This window comes from Talpa occidentalis, unplaced genomic scaffold (genome assembly GCF_014898055.3).
Source record: "Talpa occidentalis isolate TD23 unplaced genomic scaffold, MPIMG_talOcc4v2.1 talOcc4.16, whole genome shotgun sequence".
NCBI classification, from domain to species: Eukaryota; Metazoa; Chordata; class Mammalia; order Eulipotyphla; family Talpidae; genus Talpa; species Talpa occidentalis.
Window position 1 is genome coordinate 50,706,289 of NW_023601653.1, and position 22,826 is coordinate 50,729,114.

Consider the following 22,826-nt stretch of genomic DNA (forward strand, 5'->3'; position numbering starts at 1 on the left):
CTCCACCCGGCCTGGGCCCGCGCGCTCCTCGCCCTCCCTGCGCCTCCAGGCTCGGGGCAGACCACGGCCCCGGCGTCCCCCGCTGCTGGGGGCGGGGGCCGCAGCCCCCCGGGCCGGGCTCCTCCGCGGCGCCCCCACCGCGCGCCAGCCGCGCCTCCAGCGCCGCCCCGCGTCCGCGCGCACGGCCACCTCGGCGGCTTCCCGGGTGGCCCGGCCCCCGCGGAGGCCCCGCCCCGGGCCCGCTCCGCCCCCGGCCGCCGCTCTGCGATTGGCTTCCGCCCCTGCCCCCCGGGCTCCTCGCCGCCCCGGCGCCCAATGAGCGCCGACACCTGGTCCAAAATTCCCCGGAGCGGACCCGGGACGCGGCGAGCACCAGCGCCCGGCGCGCGGCGTTGACTGCTGGCGGCGCCGAGCTGGGAGGGGACGCGGAGGCGGGAGCGCTGCAGGCGGGAGGAGGAGCAAAGGTGTTGGAGAGAAAACTTCGGAAAGGAACAGGAAACCTGCCGGGGGAGCAGCGGCGGCGGCTTCTCCAGGCGCCCAGGCCGCGCGCATCGCGGTGTCCACCGCTGCGGCTTCGCTCCCGGCGGGCTCCCCCGGCGCGGGGCCACTGCGCGCCCCATCCCTCGGGGCCGGGGCCGCGCTCTCCGCCGCACCCTCGACGCTGCAGCCTGGCGCTCCATTGCGCGTCTGCGGCGGCGGCTCCACGAATAGAGGACCGCCGGCTGGCGCGCAGCGAAGCGGAGGGACGTCTGCTTTGGAGCATGAAGCAGCATGTCTGATAAAATGTCCAGCTTCCTCTACATCGGGGACATCGTGTCCCTGTACGCAGAGGGCTCGGTCAACGGCTTCATCAGCACGCTGGGGTAAGCGGGGTCTGGGGGCGCTCGCGCTGGGTGTCCGCGGCAAGCGCTGCGCCCGGGGGTGGCGGGGCCGCGCGCCCTGGTCTGAGCCCGCGGACAGCGCCGTGCGCTCTGCTCGCGCTCACGGGGCAGGAAGCTGCCCGGAGGAGCAAGACCTTCTCAGCAACTTCATAATCTCACACTTAGAGGCGCATCTGAAAAGGAGGAAGTGATTCAAAGCCCGAGGCAGGCCCCGAGAAGAAGGCTTCGCGGGCTTCTCCAGGGGTGGTTTTCACTAAAGTGTTTTGCCTTAAAGGTAAAACAAGACACCTTTTACCCCATCTAGCTTGATCGGCCTTTCGGCCCCTGTCTCTCGGGGCTGGGCCTGTCAGAGCAGCCAGTAGAAGTGCGTGGACTTGTACATGAAATTCAAGTGTGGTGGTGAGCCAAAAGTGTGGCTTCGCTCTGCGGGAGCTCCACACTAGCTCCTCATTGCTGAAGTAATTTCCTCATGGCCTTGCCACACTGGGCCTCACTCTGCCATTGGGGGCAGCTCAGGAACCTTGCCCACCTCTAAGATCTCTTGGCCCATCCTGGGTTCTAGAACGCAGACTTGCTCTCTCCCTTTCCCTAGGGCCTGACCTCTTCTGGAACTCAGCCAGTTGCAGGGTTCTAGAGACTTAAATTGATTTATGAATGGGGGAAGTGTGTATGTAAACACAACAGTGTATAAGATTGTTACATAGGACTTCCTTGATTACTAGTATGTTCTCTGTCCTGATGGTGAATGCCAATTGGCACTTGTAATGCACACTCACTATATTTTGATGACCAGGTATTTGTGGTCCCTGCACTAACCCCAGTCTTGGAGATTTCCGGCTGCGGGAGCTGGTATCTCAGCTCCTGGCTGGTTGCTGTGTTCTGCTGTTAGGTGTCAGGGCGCTTGACTTCACATGCAGTGTCCCTGGACCGTGACAGCCAACCATGTGATAACGGACAATGATTGCTTGGCAGGGGATGTGGAAGTCACCAATACTCCCCTAGCTTCTGTGATATGTGCCTGACCCCTAATGAATGAAAGAAGGGAGGTAGACTTCATTCCTTTAAGATCTTTATTTTTTTTTATCTTTATCTATTTACCTGTGAAACGGAAGCGTGGAAGTAAAAAGCAAGCAGGACAGGTGCTTAGGCAGGGTGTGAATTAAATCCTTAGTTACCCTTTGTTTTGGTGAGAAGTCACAGTAAGACTTCGGTTTTTGCCTTTCCCCCCAGAATCTTGCGAGGGCCTCTGCATTTTTTCCTTCCTCTCCTTAGATTCTCTGGGTTTGTGAATGTGATGGTTGGCCAGGAGGGGGTCCTATGTCAGAATACTAAGGGTCAGATCCCAACTTCTCCACTTGTGAAACTTATGACCCTGGGCAAGTTACATAATCCAGTGTCATCACTCCTTTGGAGACTGTGGGCAATACTTATTGCACTTATGGACACAAGAATAAAAACAAGTAGGAGCAGAGTCTAGTACCTGGACAATAGGGGGACAGGTTTCTGTTTCTATAGTGTCTTTTTCTGCAAAGGTAAATGTCTGGGTACCTGGACGTATCTGGGGCTCTAAGTGGTAAATCAGGAAATGACACCATAGTTGTGGACTCCCATCTGCTCATTTTAGAGATGGAGAAACTAAGGGGAAGAGAAATGAAGCCACTTACCCAGGGAACACAGGACACTAATGTCCAACACTGGAACTAGGGCCCTCTCTCCAGACTCCTAGTGGAGTGTGTGTTTCTCTGATTACACCTCATAATCTTTAAACCTTGAGAAAAATAAAACTGGCCCTCTAATTAGCATATCCATTTGTGTAAATATTTCTTTCTCATGTTCAGTGTCTCCTGCTGGTGTTTTGAAAGTTGAGTTTCCTTAGAATGTGTGCAGTATTACTTTTATGTTGACAGACTTTTGTTGTGATTAGTCTACGGAAGCTCTTTGCAGGTAGATTCAAAGGTGAGGAGGGAGCTTGAGAAATGCTGGTATTGGTGACACTTGGTGCTTTGATGGGATATTCTATTTCTTTAATCCGTGGACTCATATTGCCCTCAGAGTTTTAAGGATTTGTTCATCTGGGAGGAGCCTGTGTCGATGCCCTATGAAATGTTATGGGCTGAGTAGCACCAAGGACTTCCTAGCTTAGAATATAATCAGTGGATGTTTTATTTTGCAACTTGGGTTTCAGGACTATGAAAACTAAAGCAGCATGATAGTTACAGCTTTTCATTATATTGTTTTCTGGTAGTTATTCACTTTCTGAATGAAAGACAATGCCTACTTCTGAATGAATGTCCTTGCTCTTCTGATAGTTGGAAATCTGTTGTGCTGGGTCTGCTGAGTATCTTGGGACCTTGTTCATGTTCTTTATGCTCTTTGTGTCTGTTTGTCTCTTGGGAGACTGAGGAGAGTTTATTCTGTGTCCATCCTCCTGGAGTATTATTATAACCCTAAATGAAAAAGACATAAATGTTTGATTGTGACTCTTAAATTTCTTCAAAAGGTGTGTGCATTGTTCCACTGAATCAGTGAGCTGGATTGGAGATAAGGCATTAGACGTATGTAGCCAAAATAGCTTGTTCCCCGGTAACATTAAAAACTTGGAAGAGCTAAACCTCAGGCTTAAAATTTCTGATTTCTAGGTTAACTCTTTATCTTTTGACACTTGATAGCATGATGGTTTTTCAAATTCAGTTTAAGAAAACAGTTAATGCAAACTGAATTTACACAGCACTTCAAGGTAATTAATAGGCATCTGTCTGTAAATGAATGTCTGATTTTAATGTTCCCTGTGTAAGTAAACATGGGAATTTATATATTGTTATTATTAGTTTTGGGGATTTTTTTTTTTTTTTTTGGCTCAAGGTCAGTGAACTTTCCAGCTGAAAAAAATAATCAGTTTAATTGTATTAGAGGTTAGTAGGTTTCTCTTCAGGACCTTCCACCTAGAAATGTGGGGGGAATTTTTTAGGCTCTGACCCACGTTTTTAAGGTTTGATTTCTTAGTTTGTGACAAATGCTCATGCCCCATTTACAAAGATTTGCATTTCCCCCCTTTTCTCTAGTTAACTTTTAACTAGTATTACCTGATGTTTCTGACTCAAGTGCTAAAAACTAAGCAATAATATTATCTCAGGTAGTTGATCTGGTTTATATTTTCTAGCTTAGTTTTTCATGGAAACATTTATATTAACTTAAGGAAAACTGCTTTAAATTTGATAGAATGAAGATGTTTTTAAACTATAGTCAATGTGAATATTTTTGCTATATTTTAAAGACTTTTTTGCTACTGTACATTTTCATTATACTTTTTTTTTAAAGAAAAGGGGGGATTTTGGGATAGGTTGTGCAATTTCAAAGTGTGGTATTTTCTTTATGCTGAGATTTATTTCCCTGGCCGTTCTGTATTTATTTCCCTGGTATTCATGTGTGAATCCTCTTATTTCTGGGCACATCGCTGATCAGGTACCAGCAGTGGGAGTGAGCATAGCATAATTCCCAGGGTAGGAATAGTCAGAATAGAGGAATTGGGAAATCCTTCCCCCACGGTGGAGAGGTCAGTAAATGACGAGTGTGCCTATGTGTACATTTGTGTGTATGCATCTGTACAAGTATGTGTAAACAATCACTGCCTTGGCTGGAGGTTTAGTCTCAGGAGCTTCCACGAATCAGCCCCCACAAGTTGAGGTCTCAGAAAAGCACGATGCTGTCACAGGGGTTTCCCCGTCAGACTGACAAAAGGCTGGGTCCCTCTTTTTACTTCCCACTTATTTTGTCCAGTTCAGTGAACTTGACCCTTTGCATGTTGCTCATCCTCCCTGAAGGTCAGGGGGAATGAAGGTGTCCACAAAGTTGATGATTCTGACTTGATCCTTGGATGAGCACAGCTTGTCCCCAGTTGTGCCTTAAATCTCCCTTTCTGATCAACCTTTTTGATATTCTAATGCTTGATTTATTGTTATCTTTTCTTCTTTTACTTAATTGTGCTGTTTTTTTTTTATCAGAATTTAAAGAGTTTTTCCTTTATTAGGACTATTTCATCAATGGAGGGGCATAGGTGAAACTAGGGATATTTATAATCAACTTTTATTTTTGCATAATATGTGACTTATGTTTAGTATCTTGCAAATAGAACCCTTCCAAGGAACAGCCATTATTTCCTGCTTTATCTAGCTTTATTTTGGCTAAGCTATATACCAATGTGATCAAAACATCTAAAAATCACTAGACATTTGTGTATGTGTTCATTGGGGAGGAAGAAGGCAGTATAATCCTGAATATCGAATTACTTTGGACCGCCTGAGGCTTAGTAGTGTTCTCTTGTGGAACTTGTGATCAACCCCAGTACAAAGTTTCTAAATCACTGAACAGAAAGTATGGTTGAGGCTGAAAGGTCACCTGTCATTGCAATTCAGACCACTTTTGTGGAGAGCTCGGTGAGGCAAAAAGCATCCCTCCCTTAGTGTCCCTGATGCCTGACTTTGATGGAATAAGATTCAGTGGTTATTGCTTGGCCTCATTTGAGGTTTCCCAGAAGTTCTGGAGCTGTTCTGGTATAGATAATGTCAGTTGACCCGCAGACCAAAGACAGGGCACTATAGACTCACTCTAAAACTTGAATTCTAAAACTTGAATTCCACACATAGGGTGTGTCTTCATATATAAATGAAAGAAGAAGGACCAGTGGACTTTCATGACAAGTTTATAGCATGATAGTAGAATGAATTTTACTTCTTTTATTTTTCCCATCAGAACTTGGGAAGGGATCACCAGGTTATGATCAGACAAGTGAAACTTGAGTGATCATTGATTCTTGCATTTATTTAAGGGGTAAAGCTCTTCCTTTAAAATGTATTGATGCCTCTTTTTGTGCTTCTTTCTACACTCCCCTACAGATTTCGATGGTATATTCCTTTAGAAAGTCATAATTCCAATTACAAATATATTTCTCTATGCATTTCTTTTTTTTTTTTTTTTTTAAAAGATTGATTTATTTATGCATACAACAATGGGAGTACAGGCCAGAGGTGCAGGGGGTGAGAGGATTCACCAGAGACAGAGTGGGGAACAGAACAGGCAGATTGTCTGAAATACACTGCTGAGGGGAGCAGCGGGAGAATCAGGAGAGGTCTGCTGCGCCATGTGGGTTGCTCCCTGGCTGGGAATTGAACTTCCTGCTACAGTGGCTGCGGTTAGCTTCATAGGTTGCGTCTTAACCCTGTGCACCACCAGGGAGGCCCGCTCTATACATTTCAAGTAAAATATCAATTCCTTTCGTAGGTAGGAAAGTTAACATGAAAATAATGCTTTGTGGATTCTTCAATGTCTCATAACTTCATCAGCAATATTTCTTTTAAAAAGCATCAATGAAGTAACAGTGAAGGAAACCCACAAACTGGGAAACTGCTTGTTGTAGAAATAGATGGTCATATTTTCACCGTAAAATTTTTTGTTCCTGGTTGTTATTTATTTTGTTTCTGGTTATTATTGGTATCTTAAAATATATTGTAGAAAAGTGTTTGGCCAGTAATTCTGAGCAATTATCAATGATCAATTTGATCGATGTGGTAAATATGTAGTCTGCTTTATGTTATTTTATTTAATCAGTTTATACATATAAGTGATATGTTCTTTAACATGGCTGTCTTGCACATTTTAGAAATCTCAGTATTTACTATGAAACTTTTATTTCCTGGGTCTTTTTCTATAGGCATGATTTGTGGGGGATTGGTGTGTGTATGATTGAAATCGATCAGTTAAGTGTTTTTATTGATTATTTTTGAAATTGTTGTTTGCTCTCAACATTCAATAATTGGTTAACAGTAGTTATTTTGTAGTTTATATCAAATTTTATGCATAGTTTAAACCAAATTTTATAGTTTATACCAAAACAGACCCATAAATCTCTAACCCTGAATTAAGACTAGGTTTAATTATTAGATTATTCAGAAAAAAACTGTAATCAAAATTGGCACTGTGTCCACATCATGTATCATGTTCACATAACATCTCTGGTGGTGCAGTTTATGTCAGAGTTTGTGCTAGAACCATGAATTCATCCAGTGAGAGCCCCGATTATGTGTTGCGGATACAGTGTAGAGACACCAGGTATTAAACTGTTTTTAATGATTATCTCAAAAATCCTGCCTTCCTTGGAGGATTTGTAGTATGACCTGTGGCTCAGACCTGTGGGAGACAAAGGCATCTAGTACCTTCTTTGCTCAGTGTTGTCAATGCCACAAGATCAGGAATTGACACTTTTTTTTAATCCTTGTATGCTGAGCGCCTTACACAATTCTTGATCTACAAGTTTAATAAATATTTGTGCAATCCATGTAGTTGTTATTAAGCCATGGAGATAAAACTAGTATTGAGGAACCACAAAATAAAGCAATTGTTTTGAAATGTTGTATGTGATGTGAAATGATGTCATAGGGAGTTAGAATTCTTTTGCTCCTGACTGGTGTGTACCTGGGAGGGCTTCTAGAAGGTGGTATTTAAGCTAAGTCATGAAGGGTCATTAGCCTGATACTGGTCTCAAATCTACCCTGTGATTTGATTATGTATTCTTGGTACATTTTTTGTTACCAAAAAATCTGTTACAATATTATTGTCCATTTTAATAGGCCACATGAAGGAAATAATTTGATATTAAGATATGCAAAGATAGAATAATGTAAGAACATATTTTATGTCTGTATGCCCAATGTGAAAGCTTTAAGTTTAGTTCAGACCCTGAGTTTATTTAGATAGCCTTTTAACCTTATCATGTAGCTGAGTTTACTCAGGCCTGAGATAATGAAGGCAGGGCTGTGAAGCCCAGGCCAGAATAAACTTGGAAATTATTTGGGGGAATTTATATGGTGTGACAAAGTTTGTTGGATATTATATTTTTACCTGTTTACCCCATCAGAAGTATTTCATAGTTTTCCCATAAATCATAAATAATAGAATTTTAGAGATCCTTGGAAGCTTTGGCTTTTTAATCTAAAATAGTTCTAATTTTTGCCTTCTGCTTGCTTATAGCTATTCAACACACACATGCTCACACTTGATACAAAATGCTTTTCTGGTATGTATGGTGTCTACCAGGCCCTATTTTCCTTTTGCTGTTTTAGCAAGTGACAGAAGCATAGATTCCCATGAATACAGAAAAAGACATAGGAAGTGGACATAGCATAATCTATGTTCACATCTAAATTCTTGTAATTCATATATGTGTCATCAAGGTTTTATTTCTGGGGTGTTTGAATCACTTAAAATCTTCTCATAGGGCCTCCCCTGGTGGCGCAGGTGGTGAGCACTGTGAAGCTGTCCACAGTCTCTGCAGCTCTGGTTCATTCCTGGCCGTCTGGCAAGGGTCCCACATGGCACGGCAGACCTCTCCTGTTGTACCCGCTGCTCCCCTCAGCAGTGTATTTCGTCAGTCTGCCTGTTCTGTTCCACACTTTGTCTCTGGTGAATCCTCTCACCCTCCCGCACATCTGGCCTGTACCTCTGTTCTTGTGTAAAATAAATAAGTAAATCTTAAAAAAAAAAAATCTTCTCATAGAAAGCTATGTACAAGAAAATATCTTCATGAAAATTACAAAATATTAGACTTTGTTTATATGTTAGATTCCTCAGTAGAATTCTGGGAAAAAGCTAGGTTTTAAATTAATTCCTAGATGTCTTGCTCTCCAAGATCATGTAATGCGTAATTATGAAACAACCCTAAGAACAGACCTCGCTCCATCTATGTATCACCTTCCATTGAAAAGAGGATGATTCAAATTATGTAAAGACTGACATGGATCACCAGAAGTAAATATAAGAGCCCAAACCAACCAATCAACGAGCCACCAATCAACCAGCCACAAACCAACCAATCACAACCCAATAAAAACCAAAATTGTATTACTCAGCATTCAAAAAAGATAAACACATGCAATTTGCAGCAACATGGATGGCACTGGAAGGGATCATGCTCAGCGAAATAAGCCAAAAAGAAAAAGAAAAATACCGGATGGTCTCACTCATAGCAGGAATCTAGAAAACTTAAATAAGGGACCAGGAAAATGAATATAAGAAAGTGAAAATCAAAATCAACAAAAAACTATGAACCAGAGACACTTTTTGGGGGGTGGGGGGCAGGAGGGGAAGGATTGGGGTCAGAATGGGGCGTTTGCAATTGTATGGGGGAATATAAAAATAAAATTTAATATTTAAAAAAAAAAAAAAAAACAAAAACCAAAATTGGAGTAAAGAGTTGTTTATTCATTCTCCTCATGGCAAATCAAAGTTTATTATTTGTAAACCTTTCAGAGAATTCAGTTCCAACTCATCTTCCAACTCGTATTTAGTTATATTCTTTGCAAGCCTTGTATTGAATTTTTTGGAACTCTTGAAAAAAAAAAACAGTAGGTTTCCCTTGCGATTCTAATTCTTAATCTGCTCTCAGAAGACCCAAAGGTTTAGAAAACTGGGGGTGCTGGTATATCACTTTGCCTATATGGATAAGGCTTCTGAATTGGAAACTGTTATATTAGAAGGAAGGTTTTTTGTTTGTCAGGAACTGGAACCATCTCTGACCAGCTTACGTAAATCCAGAAATTTATTACAAGGATACTGGAGGAGGTCCACGGCATTGAATGATGAGCTCAACAATTGAGCATTAACAAAGGCAGAAACTCAAGGCTCCTTTGGGAATTACAGTAGCAGATCCTTTTTTGTGGGTCTTGCCATTTTGATAACCTGGATGCAGCAGTGCTTATATTCTGTGTATCCATGGAATGATAGCATTTAGTCCAACGTGGATTATTCACTTATGTTTGTGAATGCAAGCCACAATGACAAATCTGGTTATGGGGGAACCCCTGTGAAAGGGTTCCGATTTCTGCCTCCTCCTGGGGCAGTGTGGTGTGGGGAAAAAAGCAAGGAGGACTTGATGTGACTTACTAAGTGGTAAAATATATGAAGCACAAAATTTTCTGTCTTAACCATTTTGTAGTATAAATTTCACTGGAATTATCTACTTTCTCAATGTTGGTCAACCATCATCGTTTCTGGAATTATCTCATCATCCCAAAGAGAAACTGTACCCTATAGATAGTTAATTTCACCTGTTCTAGATGCCTCCTCTCAATGAAATCATGCAAGATTTGTGCCTGACTTATTTTACCTAGCTTAATGTTTTCAGGGATCGTCCATATTATAGCAGGTGTTGGTACCCCTTTTTAATTGCTGAATAATATTCCATAGTGAGACTACAGTGCATTGTATTGATCCATTCCTCAGCTGATGGATTTTTGGGTGTTTCTTTTGGGCATATTATTAGTAGTGGAATTGCTAAGTCATATGGTAATTAAATATGGTTGATCTTTAACTTAGTTTGTCCTATTTTCCATACTCTGCCTTTACCTTTTTTTGTATGCCATACTATTTTACTACACACAATATAACTTAACTGTTTATTGTATCCATTATTTATCATCTGTTTAGCCCTGGTAGAAGTTAAGTTCTTTGAAGGCAGGGTTCTTTTTGTTTTGTCAGTGAGTTTCCCAAGTGGTTGGATTCATAAATATTTATTCAATGGATATTTGTTGCATTAGAATATGCATATTCTCAAATCTCTAAGTGGCTATTCTTATCACTTCCTCTCTGGAAAAAGTCAATGTAGTTGTTTCTATTTGTTACTGTTTTGAGATCCATTTAGATAATTCCCTTAAAATGTATGGAAATTGTCATTGGATTTATGGTGCCATTAAATCTTACTATAATAGGCACTTTAATAATCTCTTGGGTCATAGTTTTGTGCACACCCAGGTGATGAAACTCAGTTTCACTCTGTAAAAGTAATGCATACAGGACCTCCCCGGTGGCACAGTGGTTGAGCGCTGGGTTGGGAATCTGCCCGCAGCCTCTGCAGCACCAGTTCTATCCCCGGCTGCTGGGTGAGGGTCCCACATGGCGCGTAGACCTCTCCTGCCACCCATTGCTCCCCTCAACAGTGTACTTCAGTCCTTCTGCCTGTTCTGCTCTCTGCTCTGGCTCTGGTGAATTCTCTCACCCTCCTGTGCTTCTGACTGTACCCAGTGCTTGTATAAATAAATAAATCTTTAAAAAAAAAAAAAGTAATGCATACGGCCTTAGTTAATGGTTGGTATGTGGTGGCCATTTAAAGAAAAGTCGATATTTCTAAAGTTCAGTTTTGTTTTTGTATGTGCAGAGTGAATTTGTAAACAGTTTGTGAGACAGTTTCTTAATTTAGATAAGCCCTTTCTCGTACTGAATAATATATGATATATCCAGAGAGACATTTTGTACTTCCACTCCTATTGGCAAAATGTTTAACTGGAAGTAATTTGCTGATATGAAACCAAAGAGTAGTTGAATTGCTGGTTCTATAAAGAGGTATAGTACTTTAGGAAAACAGAAGAGGTCATGTGATGAGTTGTAACTTTTATTTTTAAAATTCAGGAGTAGGTGTCTAGAAAAGAGTGAACATTAAAATAGAGGTTGAAGAGAACAGTTGGCCAGTTTTCCATTTTATTCTCTCTGTGTGGAACAAACCTATACTTTGCCTCAAGCTTATTCCAAAAGGTACATGTTTGGCCCTTCATTTTAAGAACTTGAAATTCTGGCCTCCCAAGTGGTGAAAGGGTTTAAGTGTCAGCACTATGCAGCTGTCATCAGCCAATGCAGCATGAGTTCGATTCCCGGCCAGACAGGTGACTCACATGGCGCAGCAGACCTCTCCTGTCTCACCTGCTGCTCCCCTCAGCAGTGTATTTCAGTCATTCTGCCTGTTCTGTTCCCGGCTCTGTCTCTTTTCCCCGCTTACCCCCGCAACTCTGGCCTGTACCCCAGCTCTTGTATGCAGAAATAAATTAAAAAAGAATTTGAAATTTTCCACTGTTAACTCTTATTCTAGTAGTCATCTTCATTGCTAGAAATACATGAAGGAGAACTTCTTTGAGAGTTTATTTGGGTCTATGATGGAGAAATAAAGTGAAAAATAAGTGTGCCACTTACAAAGTCATTAAAAGAGTAAATGTCATTCTATTCTTTCTACTTTTAACATGCTTTGACCCACTATGATAGATAATTAATAAAATGTAATATGTTTAGAAAAAATTGGAGATAAAAGATACAAAGTATTATCAGAGTTTTGCTTCATTTTTGTATGGCATACCAAGTAAAGACAGTGACTTCAAAAATCTGTTGCCCAAATCACCAGACTTGGTAGATTTGGAATCCAAAGTAAGTTAATGATTTAAGGACTAGCTGCTTGTGTTTGACTGAAGTATTCAAGGTCATTGCTAATATCAGGGACATAACTACTTAAACATTTGCATTTCAAGTGGATTTTTGGCTTCAAGCATGATTTCGAAGCCAGTAATTTCAGTCCTGGGTTGTCAAAATAGGCAGAGAAGGGAAAGAAAGGGATATTGTTACATCGAAGGTTCTTTGCTTGTGGCTAGGAATGGTGAATACTGTGACATTTTAGTTTAAATTGTGACTCATTATCAATGAAAGAGTTAGTTCTTTATTAGTTCCTAAATTAGTTCATCTCTGTGATTAATAACAGATGAGAAGAGGGCCTTTATTTCCTTTCTTCTTTATTTACCTGGCAGGACTTGATTTAATAGTTGAGTTCGAATTCTAAACCCACGTAAGCGTAAGCCTCTCTTCCTGACCCTACAAATGAAGTCATTGTTATCTGATTTCTCAGGTCTTGTAAAATATCAAATTGCAAGAACAAAAACACTTTGTAAATTATTGGAGAGTCCAAATAAAGAATTATTTAGCTAAATTGTCGTGTGGTGTCTCGAGAGGTAGTAATTACTTGGGCAATAGATAGTCACAGTGTTCCACTATAAACATTTTCAAAAGAGTAAATCAATATTCACATTGTGCTTGTTTTCCCCATAAAATGGAAGTTATAATTAATACTGCATCATTAAGTTTGAACCCTGTTCAGTTTTGCAATGATGAATATTAATCTCAATTTCTGTATCAAAGATTGCTAGTTATTTCCCCGATTCATTCCCCTTCTTCCATACTAACAGAAGTGCTGGCAGTTGTGGGGACCCAGGATAAAGATCACATTTCCTAGCCTCTTTTGTGGCCAGGTGTGGCCCTAGACTATTCTTTGTGGTTAGGCCTTTACTCCCCTTATGTCCCCCCACCCCGCCCCATGCAGCTGTTCGCAATATGGGCAGGGAAGAAGCCATCTGGAACCCTGAGGAGGAGGCCGGTGCATTAGGAATGATAGAGCATAGAAATAGACGTGTTCTCTGGACACCCTCAAGTTCTGGCTCTGAAACTACCTGGGCAGGTGCCGACCAGATCATGTGCTCCCTGAGGGGGAAGGTGAAGGATTTTTAAGCAGGAGAATAAACAATCAGAATTTGCTCCAGGAAGATCAGACAGTGGTGGAAGAAGAAGGGGAGAAGGTTGCATGTGGTCAGCTGGGTGACCTATGAAGGTGGCTGTCATGAGGATCATGGAAGGGAACAAAAGCTTTGTTTAGGGTTTTACTTTATTTTTTTAAAGATTTATTTATTTATTTATACAAGCACTGGGTACAGTCAGAAGCGCGGGAGGGTGAGAGAATTCACCAGAGCCAGAGCGGGGAACAGAACAGGCAGATGGACCGAAATACACTGCTGAGGGGAGCAGTGGGTGGCAGGAGAGGTCTGCGCACCATGTGGGACCATTGCTGGTGGCTGGGGATTGAACTGGCGCTGCAGAGCCTGCGGGCAGCTTTGCAGCCCAGCACTCAACTGCTGCACCATCAGGGGAGGCCCTGGTTTTACTTTATTTTTAAAGATTTATTTATTTATGCATACAAGAACTTGGGTACAGGCCAGAGGTGCAGGGGGTGAGAAGATTCACCAGAGACAGAGTAGGGAGCAGAACAGGCAGACTGACTGAAATACACTGCTGAGGGGAGCAGCAGGTAAGACAGGAGAGGTCTGCTGAGGCATGTGGGTAACACCTTGGCCAGGGATCGCACTCATGCTGCAGAGGCTGCGGAAAGCTTCACTATACTGTGCTTAACCCCTTGCGCCACCAGGGAGACCATAGTGTTTCACTTTAGACCCCCAAAGATTTGTGAATGAAGACATTTACTGTTTTCAGGTTTTATTGCTTTGGAAAATGGAACACACAGACTTGAAAGAAGTTTCTTTTCTGCTTGCTTAGATTTGGGTGAACACGGCTGGAAGCCCAACATGGCTGAAGGCTTAGGGGGCTGAGGTACCAGCCTCACCCCTTACCTTGTCTGCCTCCTGCCTTTGGCCCTGCCCCCCCTCTGCCCATGTTGTCTTTTTCTTCTTAGTTGCACAAACATTCTGAGCTCCCTCTTACCACAGGACCTTTTCACATGTTTGTCAGTCTGTCTGTTTGGTTTTCCCCTGAACTCCTGCTTTTCACTGAATTATTATAGTATATCTGCTGTGACTCCTCTGCAGCAAATGTTCCTGATGGTGTGAGCTTTCTTTGCTATTGATACACTCAAGATTACATTTTTTTTTTTTCCTTCAGAAAGTTGGCCCCTGTTGTAGTTTTCATTCCACTTCTATAGTTTTAGTTTATATTTGGTTCTCCCAAACTCTGGAGGGCAGAGACTGTGTTCTTAACATTCTGTCCCCAGCGCCTCACACAGTCCTCCTTTGTCAAGAAATATGTTGAATGAATAAATAACATTGAAGCATAATGATTGAGGATGGGTATTTTATTAGGCCACACATGATTTCAAATTAAGACTGCATTCTTGGGGCCTCCCCTGGTGGCGCAGTGGTTGAGCGCTGGGCTGCAAAGGTGCCCGCAGCCTCTGCAGCACCGGTTCGATCCCCGGCCGCTGGTGAGGGGCCCACATGGTGTGCAGACCTCTCCTGCTGTGCCCGCTGCTCCCCTCAGCAGTGTATTTCATCACTCTGCCTGTTCTGTTACCCTCTCTGGCTCTGGTGAATTCTCTCTCCCTCCCGCACTTCTGACTATACCCAGTGCTTGTATAAATAAATAAATCTTTAAAAAAAAAAAAAAAGGACTGCATTCTTTTTCATGGTGTGATCTTCAGAAGTTACTTAGTATTGAGAATTTTGATTTCCTGATATGCAGAGTTGCCTGGTTTTTAGTGTTGCCATGAAGATGAATGACAATTAGCACATGTCAGATACCATGTAAGCATCAGGTCCTCCACATCTTGCACCTTAGAGTTAATAGGCAGAAGCTGTTATTGCTATTATTTTTATTACTGTTACTAGCCTGAAAAATCAACTTGATTCTCGTTTTAGAGGTTCGACTGAATTCATACTACATTAATGTTAAAAGTTTTGCTTTATTATATTTATAAAATATTGCAGTTTATAAATTGTTTAGGAGACTGTTGTTCAGTTTGTAATTGTTTAGGAGACTGTTCAAAAACTGCTATCTATTATTTATTTTGGTTTAGGCCTTTTTATTTTCTTCCTTACTTTGATAATGCATGTCACTAAATTGCAGACACTTACATTTATCTTTTATAAGTGATTTGATGCCTGCTATCCTTTTGATGTAATGCAGACATGTAAAGGAAGTCAGCATTAGAAATAACCTTAAAACTACTTGGTGTGTGTATGTGTGTATATATAGATATATGTATATAATATGTATATTATAGAAATAAATTTATCATATATTCCTTGACTAGAATTGTTAAGTCCTGTTACATTTAAAGTCAGTATGCTATTTTAGTTGTTAATGTTGCTTCCTTGTTAGAACATAGTGGTAAAAGGAAACAGTTTTGTTTTGTTTGTTAAAACCAGTGTTTGCTTTGGAACCATTAGAATGAAAGCTTTGCCCAGGTTTCCACTGGACAGCTGATGCTACTGTCCTATCTCTGAAGATTCATGTTGGCCAAGAATTCCTATTGAACTTTTGTGACTGTTGGAGGAATTAGCAAAAAAGTTAATTAATTTGGATAATTCATTTTACAAATAAAATGATTTGTCTGAGACAATCTTGTCAAATTCTGAATAACGTCTAATCAAAATATGGTGATTCCTTTTGGAAATACAAATGATTTTTATGCAGAATCATAGGGACTAGAATATAGTGAGTGTATATTCTGCCTCTTTAGATACTTACTGAGCAGAAATAATTTAGTCTCTACTCTTAGTTATGCCTTCAAAGTAAGTTTTATGATGAATGGAAATCTTAGTAGATATGTGCAAACTATTAATGAACTGATATAAAAATGAAAGCATTAAAAACACTTAAAGCCCATTTTACAAACACCTTTGAAAATTTGTCTGTGAGAAGAGATTTCCTTTTGGCTAACAAATTCTCTAGGGTTTTCTATTTCTGGTCTTAATGTAGATAAGAGCTTGAAAAGTATCACCTTCCTTGTTGCCAGGGAGAACTAGTGAATCTGAAGACTGTTTTTAGCAGTCCTTGAATGATGTTGTTTTACTGTGACCTTGACGTGAAAAAAAAAAAAAATCCTGGTCTACTTTGAAGGTAGCAACTCTCTTTGATAACCTGCTTTCCTTAATCAAAGTTGCTGTTTCCAGAAATCTATGATGGTGTTAAGTGAGGACTGACTGTATTCATCAGGATGTTTTTTTGCTTGCAAGAAACAGAAAACTCAATTGAAACAATTGTCAGCAAGGAATAGAACTTGGTGATCAGGATAACTGAAAACCCCAGGTGTGACATGGTCACACTCTCTGGGTCCCATAGTCTCAGCCCTACGCCAGTCCCGGGCTCAGGCACACCTTCTGCTTCCAGTGGTGCCTGGGTGTTTGTAACTTTAGGCTTAATGACCCCATCCTCTGACACCCGGAGTGGAAGCGGGGGGAGCATCACCTAACTCTAGAAGTACTGCAATGGTCACATAGCAGTGATCAGGACTTGGTGCTGGGCGTGCAAGGCTCTGATGACAGAGGTGTCACCAGCATGCTTGGAGAGGGAGAGGATGGACCGTCTCCACTTCCTAGTGGGGCTATTTTCAGAAGGAAAAGTGAAGAGAACAGGTGTCCGCTGCAGCCAAATGGGACTGCCTCTCTTTCTCCACGTAGCCACATTTCCTGTGTGCTTACAGTAAGGTCTGCAAATGTGGGAGGGGAGGGCTGAGTGGGCAGGGAGCACAGTGGACTGTGGTGGAGGACTATGTGTGCTGGGGTGGTGGGTGCTGTGTGGTAACAGTTTCTGAAGGGGGAGATCTTACACCTCTAAAACACAAAGAACATTGTAAACCTGTGTAATCGCAAGTGAAAAAATAAAAACAAAATGGACAGGTGAAGCCCTTAAGTGTTTGTGGTCTTGCATGGATTTGGATGTTTAATGGTGAATTCATTGTGGTAATGCAGGACCAACACAAGGGGAGTTGGCAGTGGGATAGTGCAACACTCAATTAAAAAAAGAAAAAAGGTGGGCCTCCCTGGTGGTGAAGGGGGTTAAAGTCTCAGCACTATGAAGCTATCCCCAGCCATTGCAGCAGGAGTTCAATCCCTGGCCAGAGAGCTAACCACATGGCACAGCAGACCTCTCCTGCCTCACCTGCTGCTCCCCTCAGCAGTGTATTTCAGTAGATCTGCCTGTTCTGCTCCCCACTCTGTCTCTGGTGAATCCTCTCACTCCCCGGCACCTCTGGCCTACACTCCAGTTTTTCTATGCATAAATAAATAAAAATAAATCTTCATTGAAAAAAAAAAAAAAGACTCTTCTCTTTCCAGTTTGCTGCTGTGGGCTTCGTGCTGGCTCTGTTTCTTGGGCATGGTCCGCTCATGTAGGAAAGGGCTCTGAGGAAATCAAGGGTGGAGGTCATGATGAAGGGTCAGAAAGGGAAGAGAGCATTTTATTGTTCTGAAATGATCCCTCAGTAATGCTGACACAGAGTAAGAAAAGGTCGGAGTTCATGAAATGCACTTGTGAAAGTGAGTACTTTTTCCATAGACACAGGAATCATAAACCTGCTTTGACGGATGAGTCTCATCCATGAAATCCTTGATTTCATGGTTTCTCATGGTGAATATGGTTGTGAGTGTTTGTAATTTAGGTAGTTTTGGTGTAGACACAAGCAGCTTGTCTACTCTGTGGAAGGTGTCACCAAAGGTGTGTACAATGTGAATTATGATGGAAATGTATGCAAAGCAGGGTGTGGCACAAAGCAGGATTTAATATGAGTTTCAGAATTTAAAAAGTCATTTATTTAGGTCTCCAAGTCAGAAAATTTTGTTGCTAGAATGATTTTAATTAAAAATCTCCCCCCATCCCCAGTGAAACAAATACATTTTGTGCTGGAGTTAGATATGAATCTTAATTTCTAATTTTTTTAATTTTGAAACGTCATCTTTGTTACCTTTTAGAGCAAGTACATTAAATTTTCTCTAAAAATCAGTGTCCTCTATTCATTTTTTCCCCTCCTGTGTTAAACATTTAAACCTTGGATCCATCTTAAGTGATTGAAGAAATTGGCTGGTTCTGATATCGCTATCTAGAAATCATATTTAATTTTAAGGTTGAAGTCAAACATTGAATAAATAGTTATTTGATAATGAGTTTTTAAAGGCAATGTGGATTTTGGAAAGAGCTGTTTAAGTGCTTAGGATTGAATTCTGTTCCACCCTGAAGAGTTCTGAGGAACACGGCTAAACTATTTAATCTCTGAATTGAGTTCCATTTTTAAAACTGGGAGTTCTAGTGATGCTCATCTTGTGTTTCTCAGTGCTACTTGGGGGGTATAGAGTGAGGTCAGAGGTCACACCTGCATATGGACAGCTATCCTGGCACATTTTAGATATTTTAAAAATTAATATTAAGGTGCTTTTTAAAAATTAAATGATAGTCATTAGGTGAACACCTGACCCTATTTACTAGCAAGAGCTGAATCTTATCACACATTTTAATATTAATATGCTTGCTTAGTTTTTAAGATTTGAGAAATTTAAAAAGCAGGAAAACATCTCCTCTACAGCAGGGATGGCAATATAAAGAAAATGTTGACTTGGTTATATAACCTAGTGTTTACTTAACTTTGTGTTTATTGATGAAGGGACAGATTTGGAAAAGACAAATACTTTGTTTTAGTTATATACATAAGTGAAATACTTTAGGCAATAGTTTTAAAATTCCCCTCCAAGTATCATCTGACTGCAATTCAGCAGCTTAGTCATGGTATTTAGTGTCATCAATGTACTCTTTCTTTATTACTGTTATAAAAAAGTTGAAACAGAGAGGAGATGAGACATGGAATTAAGATTTGTTGATTGTTAAAAAAAGATCTGGTTGAACTGTTTTTTCAAATCTAGCCTTTAGGGCAGTTGAAGGGGTGAAGTACCAAGCTCTCTAAATCAAGACATCCATAAATTAAAGGAAATTAACATTAAGAGAGGGGAAAGTAAAACATATCCTATCACATCCTTTCTTTTCCTGTTTTTAAATTCCAAGCTCTTGAAAGGGAACTTTGCTACTGAGCAGTTCTTCAGGCCACGTTTGGAATGCAGATGAGTCTGGCCCTGTCATAGCTCCTGTCAGCCAAGTGGTTGGAATCTTGATCTCTCCTGCCAGGGAGGAGGCTCGGGGTGTGAAAGGAAGGATTGACCATCCCCTCGGAGCTGGGCTGAGGGGAAGAAGAATGCATGAGGGTGACCACAGGGAAAGTGGCTACTCTACACCCTTTTGACATGTAGAGAGAATCTGGTGGCTTAGACTTGAATAAAGCAGTCACCAAAGAGATGTCATTTCACTTATTTAGTATTGAAATATAGTACCCCATGGGGGGAAAAGTCCTATGGTGTTTTGGGAAGTGTTTACTGCAGAGATGACCAGTAAAGTGGTTCATATGCCCTAGCAGAGCTTCTTTAGGCAGGCCAAAGCAAGGCCAAAGCAGTGAAGGGTTTTGTTTTTTGTGCTTTAGGGGACTTCCTATTCTTCCTGGCAGGAGAGGCCGCTGTCCTGCAGGCATATGGCCTTTTAGTCACAAAGTCTGAGTTCCTGATCCAGACACAGCACACAGTTGAAGAATTGTTTGTCTCCTTGTGGATGTATTTTTTTCCATGCGTTTGTTATTATGAGAAGCATTATGGGCCAAGCTGAAATAACTTTAAAACAAAGGTGAAAGCTGCGTGATTTGTGGGACAGTGAGTGTAATACTCAATCTACACTTTTTCCTTACAGCATGCCCAATGAGATAGGGTACCCATGGAGATACGTATTTTTCTTCTTCTTTTTTTAAAAATATTTATTTATTTATGCATACAAGAACTTGGGTGTAGGCCAGAGGTATGGGGAGGGTGGTGAGAGGATTCATCAGAGAGAGTGGGTAGCAGCACAGGCAGATGTACTGAAATCTACTCCTGAGGGGAGCAGTGGGTGAGACAGGAGAGGTCTGCTTCACCATGTGGGTTAGCTCCCTGGCTGGCGGGGTGGGGGTGGGGATTGAACTTGAGTTGCAGTGGCTGTTGATAGCTTGATAGTGCTGTGTAATTTTCTTCTTGATGAGAAAAGTTTGATTGGAAATCATTAGGTTGGTAAGATGACTGGACACTAAAAACATCAGCTCAAAAATTCAATTTTCAAATATTTTGGGTAACTTTTACACAAAATCCGTGGATTGTTTCCCATTGTAACAGAAAGAAGGAGACACAAATATAGCTAGAGAAATAATGAGAGCAGGTTCTCCTAAAGACATTAGTTGGTTTTATTCATGGGGCAAATTACTGCTGGTGGGATTTTCTTGAGCCCTCTCCAGTCATGACTGAGTATGGTGTCATCTTGAGAGGACCTTCAAGAGACTCAGACCATCTAAAGGGAATTGGGAAAATCTTACCAAAAATAGCTGAGATTACCTATCCCTAGAAAGACAGCTTTTAGAGAAAAGAGGTAGAATCTGAATTATTTGAGCAAGATAAAAACAAACCTCACTGTGTACATTGATTGTTTGTTCTTCAATTTCCTTAGGTTGCCTCAAAAAGGAAAGTGCTTTTGGTAGCCTAGGATTTGGAGCAGCCAACACAAAAATTACCAAATCACATTCTTAGAGAGGAAGTTTTGGTGAACTTATAATGATAATTAATCAGCAATCAGCTGCTGTTTAAATATCTCTGAGGACTTTTTTTTGTTTTTTTGAGTAAGGGGAAAATGCTGACCGTGGTTCCTGTTTTTGTTTATATATATTTTTATTGAGGTAACATTATTTTATAGCACTGCTTATGATCTAGGGTTATAGGGTCACACCCTTTGAGTGTTTTATGACACCATACCCTTACACCAAGATACCCATAGTCCCCCACCGTGGTCCATTTGTCCCCTTTCCTGCTTTGCACCCCCCAGCCCCCTTCCCTGGTTCTTATTTTTCTTTTTTACCAGATAGAAATCTGGTCAGTATCAGTTTATCACAAAACCATTTTGCAGATGAGAGGAGACACTTTTCCTTTTGGGTCCAGGGAATATAACAGATTGCCTGCCTACTTTAGAAGGACTTAGAAAGTAGGGACAGAAAGAAGGGCAGACTGAAGTAGGAGATACCTTTTTTTTTTTTAAAGATTTATTTATTTATTTATACAAGCACTGGGTAGAGTCAGAAGTGCAGGAGGTCGTGAGAGAATTCACCAGAGCCAGAGCGGAGAGCAGAACAGGCAGACAGATGGACGAGATACACTGCTGAGGGGAGCAGTGGGCAGCAGGAGAGGTCTGTGCACCATGTGGGACCCTCCTCCGGTGGCCGGGGAGCAGCCGGGGATCGAACCGGCGCTGCAGAGGCTGTGGGCAGCTTTGCAACCCAGCGCTCAACTGCCGTGCCACCGGGGGAGGCCTAGGAGATCTTGAGCTGGCTTTGTAAAACTGTTTCCCTCTGTTTTAATGTTCTAAAGATGAGGTCTGTAACTTGGGGAGAAGCTTCTATAATCTTAATTTCCCCAGTGACTTTCCACGAATTATTGTTTTGCTTGTAGTGACTTGATTGCTCTTTAATCACATTGAAATATAATGCAGAAACTTTCACGTTCAGATTAAGTTGCTAAGGGAAAAGAAAAAATATACAGAATTGACTGTTGATAGTAACATTTGTGTACTGGGCCCTTTAAAACTTAATGGCATCGGGGGATCCTTCTTTTGTAGAGATAGGTACACTTTTGCTTTCTATCAGTTAAAAATATTAAATGAGGTGCATGTTGGCCAAAACCAGCATCCTCGGAAATTAAGACTGCCATGGCATCTAGAGGAGAGGACCTGTGTCCCCCTCTTTTCCATCTCCCCTCCAGTTAAAGTGCTGTGTTTGAGGTGCTGTCCAATTTAGTAAAGGCAACCGATTTCAGGCATTAGTTTTGTTTCCACAGAAAAATTATTAAAGGCGTTATCTTTGTAATCTATTTGAAAGGTTATTTGAAAGAGTGGTATTTTCTGTGCTCACTGAGTAGAATGTGTCTCCCTTGAAAAAACCAGGCCAAGCAAGGTAAAGATGAAAAACTTCTCTAAGAACTTCCAGGCATCCAGATCCAGAGGTCAGCTTGTGTTTCAGAGTCTTCATCCCCTTTTGGAGGTCGTGCGTTCCTGTAAAAGACTCTGGGAAAATTTATGTTGCACCTTCCCATGAATACACAATAATGTATGTTCATGGGAATATACATTCTCTTCAGGGAGACTCCCTGAAGCTCACCCCTAGACCGCAGGCTTGGGAAACAGTGTGCAGGACATGCCGTGATGGTGCTTATCTGAACATGGGACCCTGGGTTGGGCTCTGTCTATGCTGCTGTTTCCACTGGCTCTTCATCAGCACTTTCTGAATATTTGTTGCCAGAATGAATCACTGACAAAATGAACATACTTTCTTTTGTTACGTGGCTAGTCTGGATTTTCTGGTTGCTTGGACTTTATCTGTTCTTTACGCGTTACGTGACCTTCCAGGCTACATTTACTTCTTATGAAAGGGACAGAAGCCTAAGTAATTTAAGCAAGTTTTTGGTTTGCATTCCTAGGAAG

The 22,826-nt window shown here is 41.5% G+C and overlaps 1 protein-coding gene across 2 annotated transcripts in view; it reads left to right on the forward strand.

The window, feature by feature from the left end:
- Positions 1 to 384: 384 nt before the first annotated feature.
- The window catches only part of ITPR2 (inositol 1,4,5-trisphosphate receptor type 2), a 450,075-nt gene continuing 427,633 nt past the window's right edge, over positions 385 to 22,826 (forward strand). For both annotated transcript variants that reach the window (XM_037514200.2, XM_054696343.1), the window contains exon 1: positions 385 to 863. In XM_037514200.2, coding sequence (XP_037370097.1) covers positions 772 to 863 — 92 coding nt within the window. In that variant the 5' untranslated portion in view covers positions 385 to 771. The remainder of the gene's footprint in view (positions 864 to 22,826) is intronic.